This window comes from Camellia sinensis, chromosome 1 (genome assembly GCF_055761805.1).
Source record: "Camellia sinensis isolate YWXY chromosome 1, ASM5576180v1, whole genome shotgun sequence".
NCBI lineage: Eukaryota > Viridiplantae > Streptophyta > Magnoliopsida > Ericales > Theaceae > Camellia > Camellia sinensis.
The window spans coordinates 32,530,654-32,556,051 of record NC_138961.1 but is presented as its reverse complement, the minus strand read 5'-3'; the positions used below and the strand labels follow the sequence as shown (position 1 = coordinate 32,556,051).

Here is a 25,398-nt window from a genome sequence, read left to right as displayed (position 1 = left end):
TGCCTCATCGATCTCATGAACATACTATTGTATAAATTATATGATAACGTAAAACAAATAGATTCATATTGAACAAACAAATTGAATTTCAGAACAAGAACATGCTTGAATTTACAGAAATTCATAATAAAATAAAACTAGTAAAAGAAAGTAGACCGAAACCTGCACTAGGCAGTGTCCTTAAAACAGATTTGTCGCCTCACCGGTTGGGTATTGGAGGTTGTTCAATGTCTATCTTCCAAGATACGACAGTTAGACCAGCTACGCAATGCGTCGACTAATAGCTTCAGCGAATAGAAGTTTGCAACACTCTCTCACGGGAAGAAAATCATAAAATTGGAAAACTTTAGAAAGACTAGAATAACAGCAATTTCTGGTGTAGAAAACTAAAGGAGAAGGTCTCCTTTTATACACATGGAGGGAGAGAGGAACAGGCTCTCCTGCAACAAATGGAAGAATTAATTCTGCATTAATCTGAATTAATTCTGTAAAACTGATAGGTTTAATTCCATCATTAATAGAGGAGACTGGGTTTTGTGTACATATTCTTGCAACCCACACATCTTACTTGGCCCAAAAAGATGAAGATGGATGGGCCAAACCCAACCCCCACACTCAATCCATTCCAGCAAGCCCAAGCCCTAAGATCCAAGATCCATGACCCACGGATCACGGACCCAGCCCGATTCGGTCTAATCCAAGCCGGTGGAGACGCGCGCGTGTGGCAATTTTTGCATAAACAACTTGGACCATAGTCTTGACCCAAGTCCATCCTTGAAGCATTCATAACTCCTTTCCTTCGAAAAATTTGGATGCCCCAAAGGGCTTACGCCTTTATGCAAAAAATGGATTTTAGATACCCATCAATTCCTCTACAATCAATGTGAGATACAAGGTTTTATACCTTTCCTAACACTTCTTTCATGAAGCCAACTTAATGAGTCAATTTCTCATTCAAACATTAATGGTTTTTTGTCATTCTTTTTGTGGTATAAAGATTACATTACAAAGAATCCAAAACCACTTTAATCTACCTTAATTGAGGTTTTGGCACCCACTTTAATATTGTATTAAAATCACCAAAAAACCATTATTCTTCCAACAATCCCCCATTTGAATAAAAATTGATCGAATATCAACAAACAGACAACGCTTCACAACAAAGACTCCGAGAGAGTGCAACGGAATAACTCCGGCATCAAAAAAGGTAGCCTTTGGCTTTGAACCCCTCCTAGTGAAGTCTATCGGATATGCTGGCTGTTCAGTGAACATGAAGTCTTGAACTGTTCTACCGTTTTTGTAAACCAAGACAACAGACCTTACACAAGAATTACTCTAACCATCGTTCTGTTCTCATTGTTGTGTCCGGTTTGGCCTTGGAACACAAGCTTGTTTCAGTGAGTGGCTTAAAGAATTAGGCTATGTTTATTCTTATAGAAGCAGCCCCACATCACACTCACATAGGTGACTCTACTTGAATATTCTGCTATACTCAACTCAACAGCTTAACACACTAGAGTCATTAAAAGCTCAGCTTAACATCTACACTTGCAGGTATTACTGATAAAAGGAATGGCTAGAGATATAACCTCCTCAGTGACATACCACCGTTATACACAATTAGGTTGTCCCATTGAACCTAAATCTTAGGATCTCCAGTCAAGTAGGTTGGGTTTCCATTCCGGTAACACGTTACACTAAAGGCCTTAACCCCATTCCTTCTGATGACTTCTCTACTAACACTCGATTTAATCTTTTGGTTAGCGGATCCGTAATATTGTCTTGAGACTTTACATAGTCTAAAGTGACAACTCCGTTTGAAAGTAGTTGCCGTATGGAATTATGTCTACGACGAATATGTCTAGACTTTTCATTATACATATTACTCTGTGCCCGTCTGATTGCCGATTGGCTATCACAATAAATACAGATTGCTAGTATAAGTCTCGACCAACGTGGAATATCCTCAACGAACTGGCGAATCCATTCAGCTTCTTCAGTTGCTTTATCCAAAGCAATAAACTCAGATTCTATCGTTAATCTCGATATATATGTTTGCTTGGAAGATTTCCAAGACATGGCTGCCCCTCCGAGGGTAAACAGATAACCACTAGTGGATTTGGAGTTTTTTATATCAGATATCCAATTAGCGTCACTATATCCTTCCAGTACCGTTGGGTATCTAGTATAATGCAGCTCATAACCCTGGATGTAGCGTAGATAACCTAACACCCACATAATGCCCCTCCAATGAGTAGCATTCGGATTACTCGTGTATCTACTAAGCCTGCTAACAGAGTAGGCTACATTCAGCCTTATACAGCTCATCAGATACATCAAACTTCCAATAACTTGAGAATATTCTAGCTGAGAAACACTCTCACCATTATTCTTGGTCAAACACTTTCATGTTTACCGGTGTCGTAGACACACTTGTTTCTAATTGGCCAAATTTCTCAAGTATCTTCTCAACATAGTGAGATTGAGAAAGTACAATACCATCAGATGTTCTAGTAATCTTAATACCCAGAATTACATCTGCAAGGCCTATATCTTTCATGTCAAACTTAGAGTTTAACAAGCTCTTGATAGTTCGAATCATTTCATCATTACTACCAATAATTAGTGTGTCATCTACGTATAGACACAAAATGACATAACCTCTGTCAATGTCTTTGACATATACGCATTTGTCACACTCATTGATTTTGAACCCATTTGACAACATAGCATTGTCAAACTTCTCATGCCATTATTTGGGAGCTTGCTTCAAATCATATAATGATTTGACAAGCTTATAGACTTTCTTATTTTGTCTTGGAGCTAAGAACCCCTCAGGTTACTCCGTGTAGATTTCTTCATCTAAATCTCCATTTAAGAAAGTTGTTTTTACATCCATATGATGCATCTCCAGACCTTATAACACTGCTATTGCAATCACTATGCAAATTGATGTAATCCTTGTCACAGGTGAATATGTATCAAAATAATCCAGGCCTTCGTGCTACCTATATCATTTGATAATTAGTCTAGCTTTATACTTATCAATTGACCCATCAGTTTTCATCTTTCTTTTAAAGATGTACTTACTCCCCAAGACCTTATTACTTGGGGGTAATCAACCAACTCCCAAGTATAGTTCTGTAAGATGGAGTTAATCTCACTCTTAATTGCTTCTTTCCATAAAGGACTTTCAGGTGAAGTCACAGCTTCATGGAAAGTTCGAGGTTTTCCCTCTAACAAATAAGTCAAGAAGTCCGAACCAAAAGACTTTGCAGTCCTAACCCTCTTACTCCTTCTTAGCTCATCAACATCTTCAACTTGATCATCTAAGTGATCATCTGTTTGATCAGCTGTGTGATCTTTGTCACCTTCAACCTCTTCCATGGAATGCTAAATCCCTTATTGGAGACGACACAGAAATACATTTTCAAAGAAAGGCACATTTCTTGATTCCATGATAGTATTCTTGTGTATATCTGGAATAACAGACCTATACACAAGAAATCGATATGCATTGCTATTATGTGCATATCCAATAAATACACAATCCACTGACTTCGGTCCTATTCGAACCCGCTTTGGTGTAGGCACTGCCACTTTTCCAAGACACCCTCATATTCGTAAGAATTTATAAGAAGGCTTGATGTCTTTCCATAACTCATACGGGGTCTTGTCCACCTTCTTCTATGGTACTTTATTCAGAATGTAATTCGCGGAGAGAATTGTTTCCCCCTACATGTTCTGTGGCAATCCAGAACTGAGCAACATTACATTCATCATCTCTTTTAGCGTTCTATTCTTCTACTCAATAATTCCATTTGACTAAGAAGAATAAGGCGTCGTGGTTTGGTAGATAATCCCGGATTGAGCACAAATCTTAATAAACGGTAATTTATACTCACCACCACGATCACTTCTTAAAGCCTTAATCGTGCGGCTTAATTGATTCTCAACTTTATTCTTATAAAGAACAAACTTGTCAATATTCTCATCTTTGCTTTTGAGCAAATACACATAACAATACTTAGTGCAATCATTAACAAAAGTAATGAAATATTTATTGCCACCACATGATTGTATAAACTTTAAGTCACACACATCACTATGCACTAAGTCCAACGGCTTTGAACTTCTTTCAATAGAATGAAACGAAGATCTTATCAACTTCACTTCAACACAAGTTTCACACTTGTGTTTCTGATTAATCTTAAAAGATGGTATGTGATCTAACTTAATTAATCTACGTAAAGATTCAAAGTTCACATGTCTTAGTTTACCATGCCACAAATTAGAAGACTCAAGCCTGTAAGCAGAAGAATCTTTATTCATCTTTGGGATAACAGTCATTACATTGAGTTTAAACATAACCCCCAACATATAACCCTTACCCACATACACTCCGCTTGGTCAGAACGACCTTGTCGGACTCAAAGACCATGCGAAAATCATGTTTGCTGAGAAAAGACCCCGAGACAAGATTCTTACGAATGTCCGGAACATACAAGACTTCGTTTACAGTCAGCTCCTTTCCTGAGGTCAACTTCAGGACCACATTTGCTTTCCCTTCAACAATTAAGGTAGCATAATTCCCTATAAACAATTTCTCATCGTTTGTAATTGGCTCGAAAGTTGTAAATAGCTTCTTCTCGGAGCAGATGTGGCGTGTAGCCTCAGTATCAATCCACAATTCTCTTAGGTTTGAACCCACCAAATTCACCTCAGAGACAACGACAGACAAGTGCATGTCATCCTCATCATGGGAGTGTTCTTACATATCTGTCATATGAGCACGAGGTTTGGTCTTGTACGACTTCTTCTGCTTGCAACAGTCACTAGCCTGATGCCCTTAGCTACCACAATTTTAGCATTTCCCCAAGAACCGATAACCAGGTTCCTATGGCTTATATGTTTGCTTCTTTGCAACACCACCTCTTGGCCGGGGTTTTGAGCCCTTGTTCACAAGAGGCTTCTTCTTCACCCCAGAAGATTTGCCATACTTAATGACATTGGCTTTCACAGAGGAGGTACTATTTCCTTTCTTTCTATTATCCTCCTCAATTTATAGTCGGACAATTAGGTCTTCAACTGACATTTCCTTACGCTTATGCTTCAAGTAGTTCTTGAAGTCCTTTTAACCATTGGGAAGTTTCTCAATGATCACAGCAACTTGGAATGACTCGTTCAAAGGCATCCCCCCAACATGAATTTCATGCAAGATCACTTGGAACTCCTGGACTTGGCTTATCACAGTTTTTGAATTTACCATTTTAAAATCCAGGTACCGGTCCATGACAAATATTTTTGCCCCGTCGTCCTCAGTCTTGTATTTCTTGTCCAGAGATTCCCATAACTCCTTTGCTGAGCTCTTGGCATAAAACACACTGTAAAGTGAGTCTGCCAAGCTGTTGAACACATAGTTCTGGCAAGGATAGTCTGTCTGCTTCCATGTGTCAAGTGCCACGACTTTTTGCCTGTCTAGCTCATTTTCTACCACAGCTAGAGGATCCTCGCTCAAAACCTTTGCAAGGTTCAGCGTGGTTAAGTAGAACATCTTTTGGTGCCATCTCTTGAAGTTCACCCCAGCAAATTTCTCTAGACGCTCATGGTAACTGAGTGGTCCTCCCGGAACAGCCGGAGTAACACCAGTGTTGACCACAGGGGTCACAATTGGGGTTGGCAAGTCAATTGTCCCAGGGTTCAGATCCCCATCAATATTAATAGTAGTAGTATCATTGGTGACAGTTGTCATTTCTGAAAAATAAAACAGAATATCACTTTCTGTGTTTCCAAAAATTAAACTTAACCTTTAGAAAATCTCACAGTTGGAAATTTAATTCAAAACTAGTCTCATTACTTAACATAGAATCGAACATGGTTAAGAATGTTTCCAAGAAGATTGGAGGAGTCACATCGGTCCCACTTAAAACCCAGTTAACCTTTTAACAAAACTTTCAAGAGCATGTTAACTCCTAGTCCAAGATAAATAATTTTTAGAATTAAATTTTCCAGTGGATGAACTAGGTTAAAACAAATCAGTTCCAACGTTACAAGCAATTAAAATAAAATTGCTAACAATTACAAGCAATATAAAAAATAAAAAAAACTGTTTCTACTATGCCAAGCAAACAACCTTGCTTACAAAATTGGCAAGTAATCATTACTAAATCTCAAGCAAAAATGCTTACAACAATGACAGAGACCACGAATTTTGGAGCTCTAAAAGATCACTAATGACATGGCACTCAATAAAAAAAGAAAAAAAATACAACACCAAGGCCAAAACATCAAATCATTCATGATGGGGCCCATTGCCACATCATTAGTGGCAGCACTAATTAGTGCTCTCACTCATTTTCCAAATGTTTAAATAATATAGTCCAAAAAAATTCGTTTGTACAACCCAAATCGATTCATTTGGTTTTTTTTTTTTTTCCATTCCCTATCACATAGATATTCCTGTAGAGAAAGTTAGCAGAAAACCAACAAAAAAAAAAAACACACCAACCAAATAATCTAGGAAAAAAGTAAATAATAAATTAATTGAAACCATCTAGCCAACTATTGAATAATAAAATTAACCAATGAAATAAAATGCTAGATAAGTTACCAAAACAAAATACAATTTGTAACTCTAAAATTAAATTACAACTTTAAAATAAAATTTGTAACTCCAAATTAAATAACAAGTTTAAAATAAAATTTGTAACTCCAAATAAATAAATTTTAAAAAAAATTAATAGTCATGAGTTATGAATGAAATTAATTCACAATAAACATTTAAACTTATAACTCCAAATAAATAAATTTAATTCACCTAATTAAATTGCACAATATTCATGTACATAAATTTAGACAAGTTACAAAACTCTATAACTCCAAAACCTTAAATTAAAATTTTAAACGCTAATGGTGTGTTTGTTTGGACGGACTGGATAAAGGGGGATTGGAATCCACCAGACTGTTAGTTCTGGAATACATTGTTCCCGGATTATTTGGTTGGATTGGATTTGTATCCTATATTTGTTTAGTCATGGAATTAAATGTCTGGATTGGACTATTCTATTGAATCATATGTTTGTTTGTGATATTATAGAGAACGATAAATGCTCAAATGATTATTTTATCATTTTCAATTATTTACTAAGTAATAAAAATATTAAACATATCTTTAATATTCTAATTATTTTTAGCTAGATTAAATAATTTTTTTTTTGCACAATTAAATAATTTATTTTAAAAAAATTAAATAAATTAAATATCAATAAAAATATGTGTTATTTTTTAATTAAAATTTTAAATAAATTTATTTTAAAAAATAATAATAATTAAATAATGAAATTAAATAAAACATCTATTAAAATTTAAATAATGAAATTAAATAAAATATAAACAAAATTTTATAATAAAACATTAATAAAATATCTATAAAAAATTATTTAAAAAATTAAATAAATAAAACATCAATAAAAATTAAATAAAATTATTTTATTTTTAAATTGAGACATTTAAATTTTATTGAATTTTACTAAATACATAATTAAATAGTAGATGGTCAAAATGGTCATTTCACCACCTAATCCCATATCCCCCATTATCCCCCCATTTGTGTCCCCTAACCCTTATCGGACACAATAGTCTAACATATTTGGGACTAATAGTCCGGAGCAACAATTTTGAGCAAAACAAGAGACTATTAGTCCAATCCCATGTCTCAATCCCTCAAAACAAACACCGCCTAAAAGTTATGTAAAATTGTTACACACCAATAACCATTTAGCAATTAACATGTAAATAAATCTAGAAATTAAATCATGTAATCTAGTTTAGAAAATAATAAGCATGTCAAAAATTGCAACACCCATAAATTATATTATAAAATTAAAATTAATGTAAATCATGGTAGGAAATTATGAACCATACTCATAAAATAAAATCATACTAAAACAATTAAGTATACAAATTATGCTAAAGCATTCTAATTAAATTAAGCAATTAAGGAATAACATTGCATAATTTACAATCATTAAATTTCCAAAAAAAAAAAAAACAGTGGACTCAATAATAAATAGGCATGCCAATTATAAAGGATATATAAAAGATTTGAAACAGTGGCCACGGTGGTAATAAAAAAAAGGATTATTTACCAATAAATCCTACTTTACAAACTGTTATACCAAATAGTCCCACTTTTATTCTATTATACCAAATAGTCCTGCTAGTGGGTTGATTTGGTCCTTTTTGTTTTTTTTTTCCATTTTTTTAAACTGTGTGGACGAGAGTGCCCTTGGTTTAATGTGGGATTGTGTTTGCTGGATCAGTTCCTTTTTTGGAAGCATTGCTCATTCTATCACTGTGTGTGTGCGTGTAACAGTGGCTGCTGTGTGTGTGTATCTTTGTGTGTGTGTGTGTATCATTGTGTGTGTGTGTGTTGTGTGTGTGTGTGTATCATTGTGCTGTTGTGTGTGTTTGTGTATCATCGTACCCCAGCCTTTTCATCACCGAGTAAATTGCATCCAACTGTGCATCAAACATGGCGTAGTCCAGAGTATTCGATGTGAACCCGAAAAACGGGTATGGGCAGACCATGAAGGGTGTGTTTGTTTGGCGATGGAATTCAAGGATTGGGGCAAATATGACCCGGTCGAAAACCCGCCTGAATCGACCCGAACTGGGTGGCTCCGAGATTGATAATATACCTAGTGAATTAGGTGTGGAGACCTGAATGCTGGATATTTCGGCAAGATTGACGGCGGCGTGGAGAGATTTCATGGCGGGGAGGAGGTGGGCGATGACGGTTTTGTCAGCGGTGGCAATGACTTCGTTCCCGACGGCGATGCGGTGGATTTTGGCGATGGGGTTGAAAGGAGGATGTTGTTAGCCACACAGGACACGGCGGCAGAGAGTTTGGAGACGGCAGGGATGTCAGAGTTGGCGACGATGACGGTGACGTAGATGTCGGAGTTGGCGAAGGCGCGGAGGATGTCGGGGTTGGCATCGAAGATCTTCACTGTGTCAATGGTGGTTTGGTCTTTGATGAATGTGTGTGTGTCTGCCTGTGTGAACCCCCAAACACACCAACCCAGCCCAAAACAAAAAACCCCTTACAGCGCGTTGTGTGTGCTGTGTGTGTGTATCAGTGTGTGTGTGTGTGTGTGTGTGTGTGTGTGAGTGTGTGTGTTGAAGCCATCAGTGTGTGTGTGTGCGTGTATCAATGTGTGTGTTATGCGCTGGGTGTGTCTTAGAGGGAGAAGAGAGAGCTGGGTTTGGTGTGTGCTCTGTGTGTGTGTGTGTGTCTGTTGTGTGTATGGTGTGTATGAGTGTGGCTGCTGGGTATGTGTGTTAATGGTGTTTTGTGTGCATGGTGTCTTGTGTCTGCTAGAGAGAGAAGATATGTGTGTGGCTGGGTCTCCATGTGTGAGAGAGAGAATGCTAAGAGAGATGAGTGGTGTCTAAATGAGGGTAATTACGTCTCTCAGAATTTTCCAGGACTAAACGGTTTACTAGAATAAAAATGGGACCAATTGGTTCATAAGTTTACATTTTGGGATTTATTGGTAAATCTCCCTAAAAAAAAATGCAAATATATATATTTCTTTGTTTATTTATTATTATGTAACAATGGCCTATACATTCATGACTCACAAGACCCAAACAGCAACATGCATGTTAATCTAAATGGATGTACATATCCCAATCATGTTATAGTTGAAACAATAGGCTCCTCGGAATTAGTACCAGGCACAAATATGTAATATGCAATTCACTTTCTTATAAATTTGTTCCATTGTCCAAGTAGTAACATTGAAAGTGAAATAAAACCAGTAATGAAAACAAGATGAGTCCTAAGCAAGTGAAACAGCGAGCATGTTCTGAAACTATTTTCCAAACTGTGGGGACATAAAATTTTGAATAAACGACACGTGGCCGAGGTGTCATCGAAGTGCCAGCCGAGGTGCCATGTGTCCTGGTCATGATGCCGAGGTGATCTCGGCAAGGCCGAGGTTATCTCCGAAGATACCGGAATTCGAGATAAGCGGACAAGGGACAAGAGTCTTAGAATGAGAGAAGACTTCAGTTTGGGTAAAGATGAGACTCTTAGAGAGTTTATCCTAATTTTACTGGGAGTCCAAGATTAGCAGTAATCCTAAGTCCATTAGAGCTAGGCTCCTATTGGGACTAGGATTGTGTTGGCTATAAAAGGGAGGCATCCCATGGGTCTAAGGTATGTTTTTGATATTCTGTCTAGTAAGTTAAGCACTATTGGTTATCTTTGAGAGATATTGAGTACTGACTTGATCGTCGGAGTGCCCCGGGTAGACGAACCACCGCCGGGATCTTCTCTTTCTGTTGTAGGTCAGTCAAGTGCCATATATTTTGCCAGTGCTCTCCAGTTGGGTACTTGCTTGGCAGTGTGGTCGGAAATTGACACCCACAATTTGGCGCCGTCTGTGGGAATGAAAAGAGAATAGATGGCCAATGACAGACCGAAAGAGAAGGTTAGGGACGACACCTCTACTGAGAGTAGGAAACATATTGACCTTGGCATTGAAGAAGACAACTACAATGATGAAACTCGTGATAAGAATCACGGAGAAGAGGACGTCGGCTAGGAGGGCGACGTGCCGAAGAAATCAAACCGAAGCAAGTATTATAACGAGAACGACCTCTAACCACCGTTCCCGTCACAAGATACGCCGATTCCAGCAGCCAAGAAAGATGCCCAAGCAGGGGGGCAGAAGAGAACTCCTACGACTCCTCAGCACGATAGGACCAAGGAACATTCTCACTGGCCTTCAAGGGAGGTCAGACGAGGAGAATCAAGAAGGGGAGATTCACAGAGGACACATCGCACCAAGGAAGCTGACTCCAAAGAACATCGGCATGTTCAGGAGAAGGACCTCTGTTTTGACGCGACCAATGGAGGGAGGTCCAAAAGGACTCGGGATGTGTAGACGTCCCCGAACGCCCCGGGAGGGTTAGTCCCGTTCTGTTCGATATTGGGCTCACTACAGCTCAGGACTCTCAAATTGTCACGGTTCTAAGTCTGAACCAAAGAGTCCAAATCCGGCAAATCGTTTTGAGAAAACAGATTTTTTTGAAAGAAGTGTCAAACATGGACTGCTTTGCCAGATACAGAGTCGCCACCTAAATGTTTTATTTTGGGGAAATTTAGGAAACCCTGACTCGTTTGCCTAAGGCCACGTGTCCGTCATCACCAAAGTTGCCTCGGCTCGGGAACTTGGGTACGATTGGGGAAGGTCACTTCGTGAGCACCCCCGCTCGCCCGATCAAAGATCGGCTTCTACTAACCATGATATCAAATTTTGAAAACATTGTGTGTTCTTATTCCGGTTATTAGCCTAGATTACTATGTGATGCGCACAACATACAAGTATAGACTGGGTCGCCTGAATTGGAACGAAACATTTCATGTTTGTTTTTGAAAGATGGTTTGCTACTCGCAAGTAGGCTTGAAATGCAGATTTTGCCACCCTCAGGTGGGCTTAAGAAGATATGGTTTTGCCATTATCTAGTGGGCTTAAAACTCACAGTCAATGATTTGTTCCAATCCAAATAACTCAACCTTCACCCACAGGCATTCAGGCAGATATATCACATAAGCAATTAGCCTCATGGTAAGCATGCTATTCATAGCAGTCACTCACACGTATTCAAGGATGCTGAAGCATAAAAACTCACCGAGTACTCCAAGCCAAAACAAAAGCTAATTAGAAATCTATGCATGATCCTAATTATACAGAAGTGCCTAATGCAACACATGCAAAAATGTAACTATAGCAGGCTCGGCTATTCTAAACATGGCATATGAAATGCTACAGCTAATATGTATTCAACTTGGAATTAAAAATACAATGCAGTTAGTATGATGCGCCGAGCCCGGTGCATGCAAAACAGATGAATGAATGCAAACATGCTATCATACTGTATGCTAATTGAAATATGCCCTAATCTAACCATCATACGCGGATAAATAAAAGGGAAGAAAGACGTGGGGTTGGAAGACATACATCACACTCACCCTCACTTATTACAGTTGTGCCCTCGCGCAGAGGGTCCGAATGAATAGTACAGTCCAGAATAAATACAGTCCAAATAATACAGATTCCTAATTAATTTACAAATTAACTAAGAAAAAAAAAGATAAACTGGCATGCAAGCCAGGGACAGCCTTGACTCTTCTTTAGATGATGGATGATGCATGTCTAAGCTGCCTTGCGCGGAAATCCACGGCGATGCCCCGATTAGCCTCTGTTTGCAATTTATTCTTGGAAAGCGCGCCGAGCCCCAGAAGACTGCCGATTCTTGATTTGCTGTAACAGAGAGCAGGAAAAGGGCATGGCAATGTATTTTCACAAATGTATGCATGCCTCGATCCTCGTGCCACCAATCACGTATCTCGATGCATGATGGCCGAGGAGTCGAATTGCACAATTCAATATAGGATGAATGCACATGAAAACAAAACTAAAACCTAACTCCATCATGGATAATCCGGAGTGTCGGTGACTAGGGAATTGAGACACGTTCCGTCACTCGGAGTACGAAATGCACCTCATTTCCCATGCCCGGGATAACTCCTATCCCGAACACGATGCAATATGCATGACATGCATGAAATGCAACTAAGATACAATCCTAACATACACAATGTTATGGAATGGCATACACGCTGCACGAGGTAATACACAACCGAGCATACACAATGCTATGGATGAAATGGCATACGCAATGCAATAATGGGCTTACACCAACATGAGAGAGCCTCAGCCACACTCACATAGGAGGCCATCAGATGAAAATAAGACAACTCGAAATGCGTGCACGCGTGCACGCAAACCGAGAGCCGACCCTCAGGCACCGAAATGTCACTCTAATGAGACATGGCAAAGACATGGAATATGATATGCAAACATGCAAAAATCAGTAGCAAAATGAGGGGGGAAAACAGCCCCGAAACAAGGCTAAATGACACCCGATGCATGGAATTTCTCCCGAAACATGGATTTTGGTGCATGAAATGGCTTGTAGCTACATCAAGCATGCATTATTTGATCATGACATGTGAAGACAGATTTAAGGCATCCCCAAAACAAGCATGTTTACAGTTCTAAGCGAGGCCAAACAGCAAACACAAATAGGGCAAAACTAGCATGCAAAAATAGCCCTAAATGTGAGATAAAGAAGCAACTCATACCTGCTGACCCCAAACAGATTAGGGCCCTTCAACAATGTTGAAGAGGGGCCCAAAATATGATGTTTTACAGTTTATGGAAAACCACAAAAACCAACACAAGTATGGCTAAGCTCTCATGCAAGAAAAGGGCCAAAAGATGGACAAAGAAGCAAGTAGTGGTTGCTGGCCTTAAACACAAAGGGGCCCTTCAACAATGTTGAAGAGGGGCCAAAAATAATGCACTTTACAGTTGATGGCCGGACCCAAAACAGTATGCAAGAATGCTCAAAATGCTATGCAAAATAAGGCCAAAAATAGGGATATAACACAAAGTATATAAAAGATGCCTCAAACCATGAAAGACCCTTAATAAAACATGAATAAGGGGTCAAAATAAGACTTTTTTCAGTTCTGAAAAGAGACCAAAAACAGAAGCATCCGAGGCTAACAAATCATGCAAAAAAAATGGCCAAAAGAGAGATATAATGACAAATAGTAAATGGAGGCCACAAACAGCAATGAGCCCTTCAACAATGTTGAATAAGGGCTCAAAATAAGCAACTCTTCAGTTTATGACATGCCTCAAAACAGATTATACATAAGCCTAAAATACTACGCAAGAAATAGGCATACAAGAGGGATAATGAAGCAAGTGCAAGATGGGGACCTCAAATGACAAAAGTCCCTTAATGAAACATGAAATAGAGCTCAAAAAAACACTACTTTCAGTTATGGCCGGAGCTCAGATATACAAGAAAGAGAGGCTAAGAAATGTTGCAAAAAATGAGCTAGAAAGAGGGAAATGGTAACTCACCCTTGTAGACCAATCTTTAGCAACTTCTTGGAGCAAATTTGTTGCCTCCTAGCCTCTGAGAAGACCTCCAAGCTGCTGGAAATGAAAGTGGTGGTGTGGTGCTAGGTGATGGTGTGTAAAAATGGTTAAGAACTTAAGGGGTTTTGAGGTTTAGAGTAGAGAGAGAGAGAGAAATTTAATGAGAGAGCTCAAAACCAAAATTTTCTCACCCTCCAACACAGCTAGGAGCTGCTGGTTTTATAAGCAAAAGAGTTGGAAAAGAGGGGGAAAAAAAGGGGGGGAAAACAATTCAAGTTTCCCCCCAAAAAAGGCCAAAAAGTGGGATATAAAGGCAAGTGGTAGCTGCTAGACCCAAATGGCCGAGAGCCCTTCAACAAAGTTGAAGAGGGGCTCAAAACAAGACACTTTATAGTTTATGACTAAGTCCAAAACAGCTCACAAGTAAGCCTAAAATACCGTGCAAAAATAGGCCTAAAAGAGCGTTAAAGAAGCAAGTGATAGGAGGAGATCTCAAACAGCAAAAGGTCCTTAATCAAATATGAAAAAGACCTCAAAATATGACTATCTCAAGTTTGGGTCAGAGCCCAAAAATGTAGAATGAAGGTTCGGGAGCCAAAACACGCAGTTTGGGGCCCCAAAAGTGGGCTGTTAGGCACCGGAAGTTGTGTCCGACCACAAAGTTGGTCTCTTGGACCGTAGTGTCCCTCAAAAGGGAGTAAATAAAGATGTATGCCAAAAACTGAAGCAAATGGAGGTGGTTAAACGGTCCCGAACCGAGGCACACGGCCAACGGCTCCGAAAAATCGGAAATCGGACTCCAAACGGGCAAAACGGCCTACGACCACGAAACGTAGCCTACGGCCACTGAGAGATGATCTACGAGACCTCTCCCTCCCTTAGGGAAGAGAAAACAGAGAAAACGGAGCCTGGTTCGTAAATCGAGGCAAAGCACAAAAGAGTCCGGAAGTCCGAAGGCAAGGCTCGCAGCCGAAACTCTGAAACTTCTGAACGAGCACAATATGCAATATCACCAAGCGCTCAACTGGTGACGTCTGAGTCTCAAGGTCGGTCAAAAATGGGGTGTCTACACGATGACACAGGAAGTAGTGCACCAAAGAGGCTAAAATTCAGAGATAGCCGAGCTCCTAGACGAACCAAGGAGGATCTGAGGGATTACCTCCAGAGAAAGCGAAAAGATGCCAAGGTGACCTCACGCGTCAAGCTGAGATAACACTGGATATGAGAAGACAAGAGCTCAGCCCAAGTAAGCCGATCCCAGATCCCAGAAGACAAGATCTCGGCCTAAGATGATTAAGTCCGAGAAGAGAAGAGTTTACCGAGATGATGTTTAAACACTTGTTGAAACTTGAGAAAAATTTACAAGTTGAAGTTAAACCGAAATCATTGTTTAACACTTGTTGAAATTTGTGGACAATTTACAAGTTGAAGGTAAACCGAGGTCATTGTTTAACACTTGTTGAAATTTGTGGACAATTTACAAATTGAAGTTAAATCAAAATCATTGTTTAACACTTGTTGAAATTTGTGGACAATTTATAAGTTGAAGTTAAACCGAAATCATTGTTTAACACTTGTTGAAATTTTTGGACAATTTACAAGTTGAAGTTAAACCGAGGTCATTGTTTAACACTTGTTGAAATTTTTAGCAATTTACAAGTTGAAGTTAAACCGAAATCATTGTTTAACACTTGTTGAAATTTGTGGATAATTTACAAGTTGAAGTTAAACCGAGGTCATTGTTTAACACTTGTTGAAATTTGTGGACAATTTACAAGCTGAAGTTAAATCGAAATCATTGTTTAACACTTGTTGAAATTTGTGGACAATTTACATGTTGAAGTTAAACCGAAATCATTGTTTAACACTTGTTGAAATTTGTGAACAATTTACAAGTTGAAGTTAAACCGAGGTCATTGTTTAACACTTGTTGAAATTTGTAGACAAAACCGAGGTCATTGTTTAACACTTGTTGAAATTTTTAGCAATTTACAAGTTGAAGTTAAACCGAAATCATTGTTTAACACTTGTTGAAATTTGTGGACAATTTACAAGTTGAAGTTAAACCAAGGTCATTGTTTAACACTTGTTGAAATTTTTAGCAATTTACAAGTTGAAGTTAAACCGAAATCATTGTTTAACACTTGTTGAAATTTGTGGACAATTTACAAGTTGAAGTTAAACCGAAGTCATTGTTTAACACTTGTTGAAATTTTTAGCAATTTACAAGTTGAAGTTAAACCGAGGTCATTGTTTAACACTTGTTGAAATTTGTGGACAATTTACAAGTTGAAGTTAAACCGAAATCATTGTTTAACACTTGCTGAAATTTGTGGACAATTTACAAGTTGAAGTTAAACCGAGGTCATTGTTTAACATTTGTTAAAATTTTTGGACAATTTACAAGTTGAAGTTGAACCGAAATCATTATTTAACACTTGTTGAAATTTGTGGACAATTTACAAGTTGAAGTTAAACCGAGATCATTGTTTAACACTTGTTGAAATTTGTGGACAATTTACAAGTTGAAGTTAAACCGAGATCATTATTTAAACAATTATTGAAACTTGAGAAAAGTTTACAAGTTGAAGTAAGACAAAGGATATGTCTTGTACTTGGTAAAATTTGTGATAAATTTACAAGTCAGGGCTAAGGTTGTATCAAATTAAAGTACTTGGGTACTTACTGAGGTAAAACATCAGTTTGTATAACCGAGGTGTATCACCCCGAAGAGATTGCACGAGGATTGAAGTATGGAGGCATACAAAGCAAGCATGCAAGTATTCAAAAGCAAAAGAGTTGTTGTGTTAAAAACACATCGGCAATGTGAAGAGTTTACATTACTTCAAAAAGAAAACAAAGTGCAATCCAATGAGGGAAAGACGCATGACTGAAACGGTTGGGTTGCTGTGCGTGACAGCTTTCACGCGTGATGACACTCTTGGAGTTCTTGATTCTATGAAGCAAATACCTCGGCTAGGAAGATGGTTTCGGCTGAGAAACTCGAACAAAGCTTGGTTGTTAGTTCCAAAACATTGATGAAAGCAGACTATAGGTCTTGGTCATATTGAGCCGACGAGTTCTGACTTCGGCAACAAATAATGGAGTAAGCTTAGCCGATGTGCTAAATTCGAAGAAATGATATAGGTTCTATCACCTCATAATGCCGAGGTAATAGAACCTAGGGGCAGTTGTGGGGACATAGAATTTTGAATAAACGACACGTAGCCGAGGTGTCACCGAAGTGCCAGCCGAGGTACCACGTGTCCTGGTCATGACGCCGAGGTGATCTCGGCAAGGCCGAGGTTATCTCCGAAGATACCGAAATCCAAGATAAGAGGATAAGGGACAAGAGTCCTAGAATGAGAGAAGACTTCAGTTTGGGTAAAGATGAGACTCTTAGAGAGTTTATCTTAATTCTACTGGGAGTCCAAGATTAGCAATAATCCTAAGTCCATTAGAGCTAGGCTCCTATTGGGACTAGGATTGTGTTGGCTATAAAAGAGAGGCACCCCCATGGGTCTAAGGTATACTTTTGATATTCTGTCTAGTGAGTTAAGAACTATTGGTTATCTTTGAGAGATATTGAGTACTGACTTGATCATCGGAGTGCCCCCGGGTGGACGAACCACCGTCGGGATCTTCTCTTTCTGTTGCAGGTCAGTCAAGTGTCATCTATTATGCCAGTGCTCTCTAGCTGGGTACCTACTTGGCAGTGTGGTCGGAAATTGACACCCACACAAACTAACAGTACAATACTAATTACATGTGAATCTATTAGTTAATTCTATGAAAACAAAGCCTGCGTTTGGTTGTGTTTTGTAAATGTGATTTGAGAGTATGAGTTGTATTTTGAGTTTGTGGGTTGTAGAATTATGATTTGAGTGTAGAAAATTTGTTTGGTTATGATTTTTAAATAGATTGTTGAATTGTGTTTTGAAGATGTATTTTCAATTAAGTTTTGAAAGTTTTATGTGACATGTTAAAGGTGAAAATTTGTTTAGTGATGTATTTTGAAAATAGTTTTCAAAACTTAATTCAACCAATAATTTATCATCAAACACACAACTCATATATCGATATCCATATTTTTTATCAACAATAATAACCAAACTATTTTTAAATTACTGAAATTAAAAATTGATTTTTTTGGTCAATTAATTTTTTATTTTGTAATTTTTTTGAATAATTGTTTTTTCGAAATAATTTTTTCATTTTAAAATAAACCTATGTCAATTATTTTCTGCCAATTAATTTTTCTATCAATTCATTTGTAAAATACGTTTTTAATTTTTTTCTAATATTTTGTTAAAGTCAACAACTTTTGAAAATACATATTAATAAAGAAGGAATAAATACACTAAATTTAATATTTTAAAATACAAATCATAATGTAAATCTTATAAAACATTATCATTTTTTTTCCATTTATTACATATTATGAATTTCGTCCATATGTGGCAACAGAAATGCAAAGTATTATTGTACCCGTTGAGCTCATATAATTGTGGGATTGACATACAAAATGACTATTATGCCCCTCTTGACTTAAATGGAAAGTGATTACATAGAACAAAATATAAACGGTAAGATAGTAATTTCACTTACTTATTACCTACCCCCTATTGTTTTATAGCTGTGTGTTCAACACTGAGGTAAAGAAAAAGGAGTGGCTGCAGTTGTGTACTCAGTACATGGATGTGATATATATATAAAAAGTAATAATATTAAAATCAAAAAATATTTAACAAATAAAAAGTAAATAAATAAAAAAAAATCCAAACTAAACCTTTTGAACCTCACCCTTTCTATGAAATCTGAATCTCATTCCGTTTACCACACCAACTTCACCATCTCAGAAGCACCTTCTCCAGTTACATCAGAAAACAAAAATTAGAGAAATAGAAGCATATCCACCATCTCATTAAGTCCTCCTTCTCCACTTTCATAATTTACAGGTTAGTTTTGATGTCAGTTCATCTTCATATTAGCTTCAGATATTACCTTCAGACATTAGCTTTAGACAATAGCTTCAGACAATAGCTTCAGAGGGAGTGAGGGAGGGAAGAGGAGGACAACCGGCCGGTCATCCCACCGATCTACCGGCCGATCATCCCACGGGACATCCGGCCGGTCATCCCGGCCCAGTCACCATTCCACCTCCGTATCTGTTCGCTTTGTTTCATATCTGTTCCATTTTCATCTGTTATATTTTCTGATTTTTGTTCTAATTTTGGCACACTATCATTTATTTTTCTGATTATCAGTTTCTAAGTTATAATAAACTGAATGAAACAAACCCAATATAAATGAGAAATGTCATTCCCTATGTTTTTTTTTTTTTTTTTATAAAAATTTGTTTCTATGGCATCTGCCTAATTAAATTTTGTCACCAAATTTTTTTATATTTATTTTTTACATAAAAATAAGTTTGTATGCACAAAAATGTACTAATGGTTGATATATTTTTCATACATATTTTTTACCTCTCATATGTTGTAATATACAATTTTCTTTCACTTTTGCAGTCATCATGCCAAGAACAAAACGAACCAGGCCCGAACTTGGTGAATCCTCAAACCCTTTACCACCACCACAACAACAACATGATGGCTATCCAACTAATGATTTTGCAACATATCATTATGAGCAGGCCTATGAACATTTCATTTCTCGACCAATTATTACGGGGAGAAACGTAAAACTACCTTCTAAATATAATTCACTCTTACTTGGCAAATTAGATACAATGGGATGGTTACCATTAAATAATTTGCCAAATAAGATATATCCCTGTCTTCTACGATTATTTTATGTTCACTTGACACTGGATGACTAACAAAATGAACCGTTCAGTCTTACCTCTTATGTTAAGGGGAAAATAATCACACTCTCTCTCCGTCGTTTTGTACAAATTATTGGAGTCGAAACAGGAGATTTACAATGTTATTTTCAAAATGAGGCCGCATTAGAAAAAATTGTTGATGATGTCACTCAGATTTATACCCTAATTTGTGACAACCGATTTAGCGGCACTAATTTACAAGTCAGCCATTTAAAACCTCATCTTCGTATTCTCCATCGATGGATAGTTGAAAATATCACTCCCAAAAAAGGACATTATAATAGTGTTTCATATTTTCAAGTTTACTTGTTAAATTGTTTTGAAATTGGACAAAAATTAGATTTATGCTTTATATTACTAAAAGAAATGATGCTTGCAAAATTGGATACTCTGAGTGGCCGGTCACTACCTTTTGGAGCTTTGTTAACCATAATTTTCAAAGCCCATGATGTGAACCTTGAAGGTGAAGGATGGATCAGAATCACTTCACCAATTTCTGAGTATACACTAACCCGAGCTGGTGGTGCTGACACCTTGATAGGCTCTATTTATCTTGAAAATCAACCAATACCTGATGAGGAAGAACCCAATGACAATGCCATACCATCAAATGAATAACCTCATTACTGGACTGATTATTTAGCCTTGGAACAAGAACGGTACAATCAACGCCTACAATGGGAGCAACAAATGGCTAATCAGCTCAATACATTGGGTACTTGATTCGATGAATTTGGTACTCGATTCGATGAAATTGACACCGCTCATAACTCACTAATTCATCAATTTGGTGAGTTTCGTGTAGACTCAGAAAGACGCGCTGATCTGACAAGGAACCGCATTGATCTGATTGACCATCGAGTCACTCAGCTGTACCATCAGCATTTCCCTCCACCTCCAACACCACCTGACAAGGATGCTTAACTTGTTTAAAAATCAAGTAAAATGGTTCACAGATATGGTGGTTATATTTTTTTTTCTTTTTTTGTTTTGGTTATTTATTTGGTGAGTTTTGTTGTGATTGTTTTACTTTTGTTATTTTGTTATAAACTTTTCTATTCACGTAATGAATAACAACGACGGGTTTTTTTTGGAATCATTTAATTACATAGTAATAATGTTATAACAATTTGTGCAAAAAGATTATGCATTGAAAAAATTATTTGCACAAAAATTAATAAATAGTAATTCATAAATGTCTATGAAATCCTTCATTTGAATAAAATGAATAAAAATTACACAATTATTAAATAATTTTTCTGCATCAATTATAATATAAAATTAAATTAATGTTCTGAAATTAAATAAAACAAATTATAATTTAATAATATTTAATAATAAACATTCTTTATTTTAATGAAAAGGAAAAAAAAAGTTATTATAAACTTCTGTACAAAAAATTAAAAAGAATACCCCAGCGTTTGCATAAATTATACACCCTTACTTTAAGATGTACCCAACGAATTTTTACACATTCTTCATATAAAATAATATTTTGCTATAAAATCGGATGATATAAAACAATAAAATATAATTTACTTTTTTATTTTATTTTATTTTATTTATTATTATTATTATTATTATTATTATTATTATTTATTTGTTACACTTAAATGGTGAACTTATCACCACCACCACCTACTACCACCAACCACCCACCTGCCACCACCACCCATCTGCCACCCACCACCCATCACCACCCACCACCCACCACCCCTCTGGCACCCACCACCACCCACCACCCACCACCCATCTGTCACCCACCTCTATCCACCACCCATCACCACCCACCACCCATCTGCCACCACCGCATTTAATTTAATAACAACATATTTATTTATGAAAGTTACTAAGAAATACATTGCATATTAATAACAACATATTAAATTATCTTTGATAGACTATACATAAAATTGCATATTACACATTGCATGAACAACATATTTAAGTACACACTGATATGCGAAAACCATTACCTTCATTGCCCATGTGATGATGTTTGTGTTTTATTTCATTTCATTGTCATTTGGCCCAATCGTTGTCCTCAGTATTAGTTATCCTACAAGAAGATAAAAGAAGTCAGTAAATCACAGAAACAGACAAGGAAGGGCGGAGTTATGTAGTAACGATGTCATAATGACTAAAATAATTTACCAAATAATTACGCATTCACAACCAGTAGGCAGTACGACATTCACTTGCCTTGTTCACATCCCTTTTCTATGTATGGTGAACATGTTTTTGCCACATAGCAGTAGCAATTGCATCCCTAACGTTCGATTGGGGCGTTAACCCATGTTGTGACATGTCAACGTAGTCAGCTTGGTCTCCAACAAGCCCGTCAGCTTCTACTTCTGCTTCTGCGGCCATTTCATTATCAGCTTCCATAAAGAATGGATCCATAGTTATATGCAAATGGATCCAATTGTGCACTACACAACATGCAATCACGATAGGCCCTTGTCGTGTAGACTTATAATTTGGCATGGACAGCAATATTGGGAAGTGCTTCTTCAAAACACCAAATGTTTTTTCTATGACATTGCGTAATGACGAATGTCGATGGTTAAACAATTCCTTAGGTCCTGCATAACGATGGCCACGAAACTCTTGCAAGTGATACCGTTGAGACCGAAATGAGTGGCATGTTCGTGAAACCATCATCAACTAAATAGTACTTGCCTACATGTAAATAATGAATACACAGTTCTGTCAATTGATGTGTGCAAAAACAAACAAGGAAAAAAGTGTACCGCATGTTATTCAGAGACAGTCACCATTGGGTGGGTGTGGGAATTGTAGATCAGCTCGTGTAAAAGAGTCAAGCAGAATAGCGTTGTCGTGAGCGCTACTTTCCATCCAGAATTAATAAATGTGAACAACATATCGAAGTCGCAAGCTGCGAGTACATTTTGCGATACCGTTGCTTTTTTACCGCGGAATGTATTTTGTCTTGAAGCAGGGACCCATGCATCCACCAATGCGCCATCGATAACACGACACAAACCTAATTGACAGATATTTGTTTGATATTAAAAGCGAAACAAACTTCGATATTACTTTCATAATAAAAAAATAATATTTATTAACACTTATTGATATGAACAAACTTACAGGACAGTCATACTGTTCGTACCTTGAATCAGGGAAAAAATCTCCTGTCATTTAAAATTTTTCCCGGTATGTCCTCTAGGTTACGTGGTTTGATAACCGATAATGAAAGCTTGCACAATGCACGCATAACAATTTTTATGTGCCGACAAATTGTTTCCGTGGAGTGTTGAAATCTATCTGCCATTATTCGATGGCGATCATTTTGTGCAAAAGTGTATAAAAAAATTCCAAGCGATTCCTCCACACTGATATGCATATGTTCAGTATCGATAAAGCAATTATGGAGTAAAGTGTCTTTCAATAAAATGAATGTTCGTGCATCCATTCGCATAACGTTCATCATTGTTTCTGGATGGCCATTTAATAGGCCGAAAATGTAATCATCACCTCTGAATGGACACGTTCGCTGCGGTCGGCGACTACTTGACGCGTTGATATGGTTATGCATTAAAGCAATCATCAAAAAATCCATAAAATCATCAACAACCTCATCCTCCTTTGATGAGAGCTCCATTGTATTGTTTTCTCTGTCGGATGACATATGCCTTTGTCTACATCACAGTAAAAGCATAATTATAAAATATGTTATTCATGATGTAATAGTTAGCGTTATTGGTGAAACAGTAAACTTCAGAGGAGAACAAAATTTATTTAACACATGGTCATATTATAATAACAGAACATAGTTTTAATATAACAGAAAACACTTAAAAGTTCAAAAAAAAAAACATGCGAACATAGAAAAGGAAAGAGGATATGATGGAATGAAAAAAAAGAAAAAGAAAAACCAAATCAGGAATAATGAAATCATCAAACAATTCAGCGAAGAAGATTTGCTAACACAAGCAACACAGAACTTCTCAGTTCACTGCAAAACGAGGATCATGGCTAGGCGCAAATGGGTAGGAGTGCGCATAAAAAACCTTCGCCATTCCTTATCCTTGAACAGTGTCAGTGCCCTAACATACTGCAACGGTGGTATGTCCCTAAGCTCAAGCAATGCATCTTGACATGCATCAAGGGAATAATCATCACCACCTGCACTTACAGCCTCAGTCTCATTTTCTCGTGCACGTAAATGTCCTGTTTTGGCTTGTACATAGGATGTGAAAACTGTGCACACATCATCAAACCCACTTGACCGTGACTTTTTGGAACGACCACTATCAGTCTGGCTGGTTGCAGGGCCCCTCTTGTGACCTTTGCCCTTTGCTGGATCCATATACTCATCCCCGAATAAGTCAACAGGAATGGCCTCAGCAGCATTACTCCCACCAGCGTTACTCCTACCAGCATCAACGTTCCAAAATTTATTTAACATGTCATCTTCTTCTTCTGAGTCAAGGGGTCCTTGTGTGGATGCACGAGACAGGGCCCCTGTGGCACAACAAGTTTCAACAATTTCTACTATTTCTTGAAAATATTCAAACCCTTTTGTCCTAAACTTCTTCACATATCTGCTAGCCTACAACAATTACAAAACAAGAATTCAACACTGTATGTATCATGAAATGTTTAAAATAAAATTAGAAAATAGTACAGATTAATGGAAAATCTTATCCCAAAATTCATCGGGTGCAACAACAGTGCCTATAATAGGATCCCATCCCAGACCAGTCTGTGCTTGCAGCCGCTTAAATGTCTGGTAATCAGCTTTCAATCGCTGATATTTTTGGCGCTCCTTGACACCTGTATACCGAAATCCATATATGTTGTACAACTGATTTACATAATGATTCCAATGCCTAATTGTCCACGAAGTAGTACGGCCCGTTGTTTGATTGTTTCTAACTTCATATCTCAACATATTTATTAATTTCGTTTCAATTCTGGGCGTCCACATTTTGGTGTTCTTATTGTCATCGGAATTATTTTCATCCATCTATAAATATACAAATTATATTTAAACTAGTTTGGGATGGATATACAAGCATAACAGAGTATTTTAAAGTAGTCTGCGATGGATATACAAGAATAACAGCGTCAAAATGGTTTGAAAGAGAACACAGATAAAGGAAAAAGAACAGATGATTTTATTTTGAGGAAAAAAATACGTAGCAGATTAATTGAATTTAAATAACAGAAATATAACCACAAAAAAAAAACATTCAGATAGCAGAAATATAACCACAAATAAAAAAAAAATCAATTAACATTGTGTTTATACAAGAGGAAACAAATCAGTAACATATAACCACAAATAAAAAAAAAATCAGTTAACATTGTGGTTAAATAGGAGGAAACAAATCAATAAAAGAAAAATTAAGGAAAAAAAATCAGTAAAAAAGCCCGGTAGGTTCAAACAGACTGGTAGGTTTTAACGAAGAAATGGAAAACCGAAAGACAAAACCGGAAGAGGTGGGAGGATCGGGTGGTTGACCGGCCAGATGACCCGGGGGACGACCGGCC

General features: G+C 37.3%; 1 protein-coding gene across 1 annotated transcript; it reads right to left on the bottom strand.

The window, feature by feature from the left end:
* Positions 1-22,634: 22,634 nt before the first annotated feature.
* LOC114268403 (uncharacterized) lies at positions 22,635-24,871 on the bottom strand. Its single transcript, XM_082867772.1, has 4 exons — positions 24,575-24,871; positions 23,913-24,454; positions 23,413-23,540; positions 22,635-22,882 (listed from the first exon to the last, which is right to left on the bottom strand). The coding sequence occupies exons 1-4, from the start codon at positions 24,869-24,871 to the stop codon at positions 22,635-22,637; spliced, it is 1,215 nt and encodes a 404-aa protein (XP_082723898.1).
* Positions 24,872-25,398: the final 527 nt, after the last annotated feature.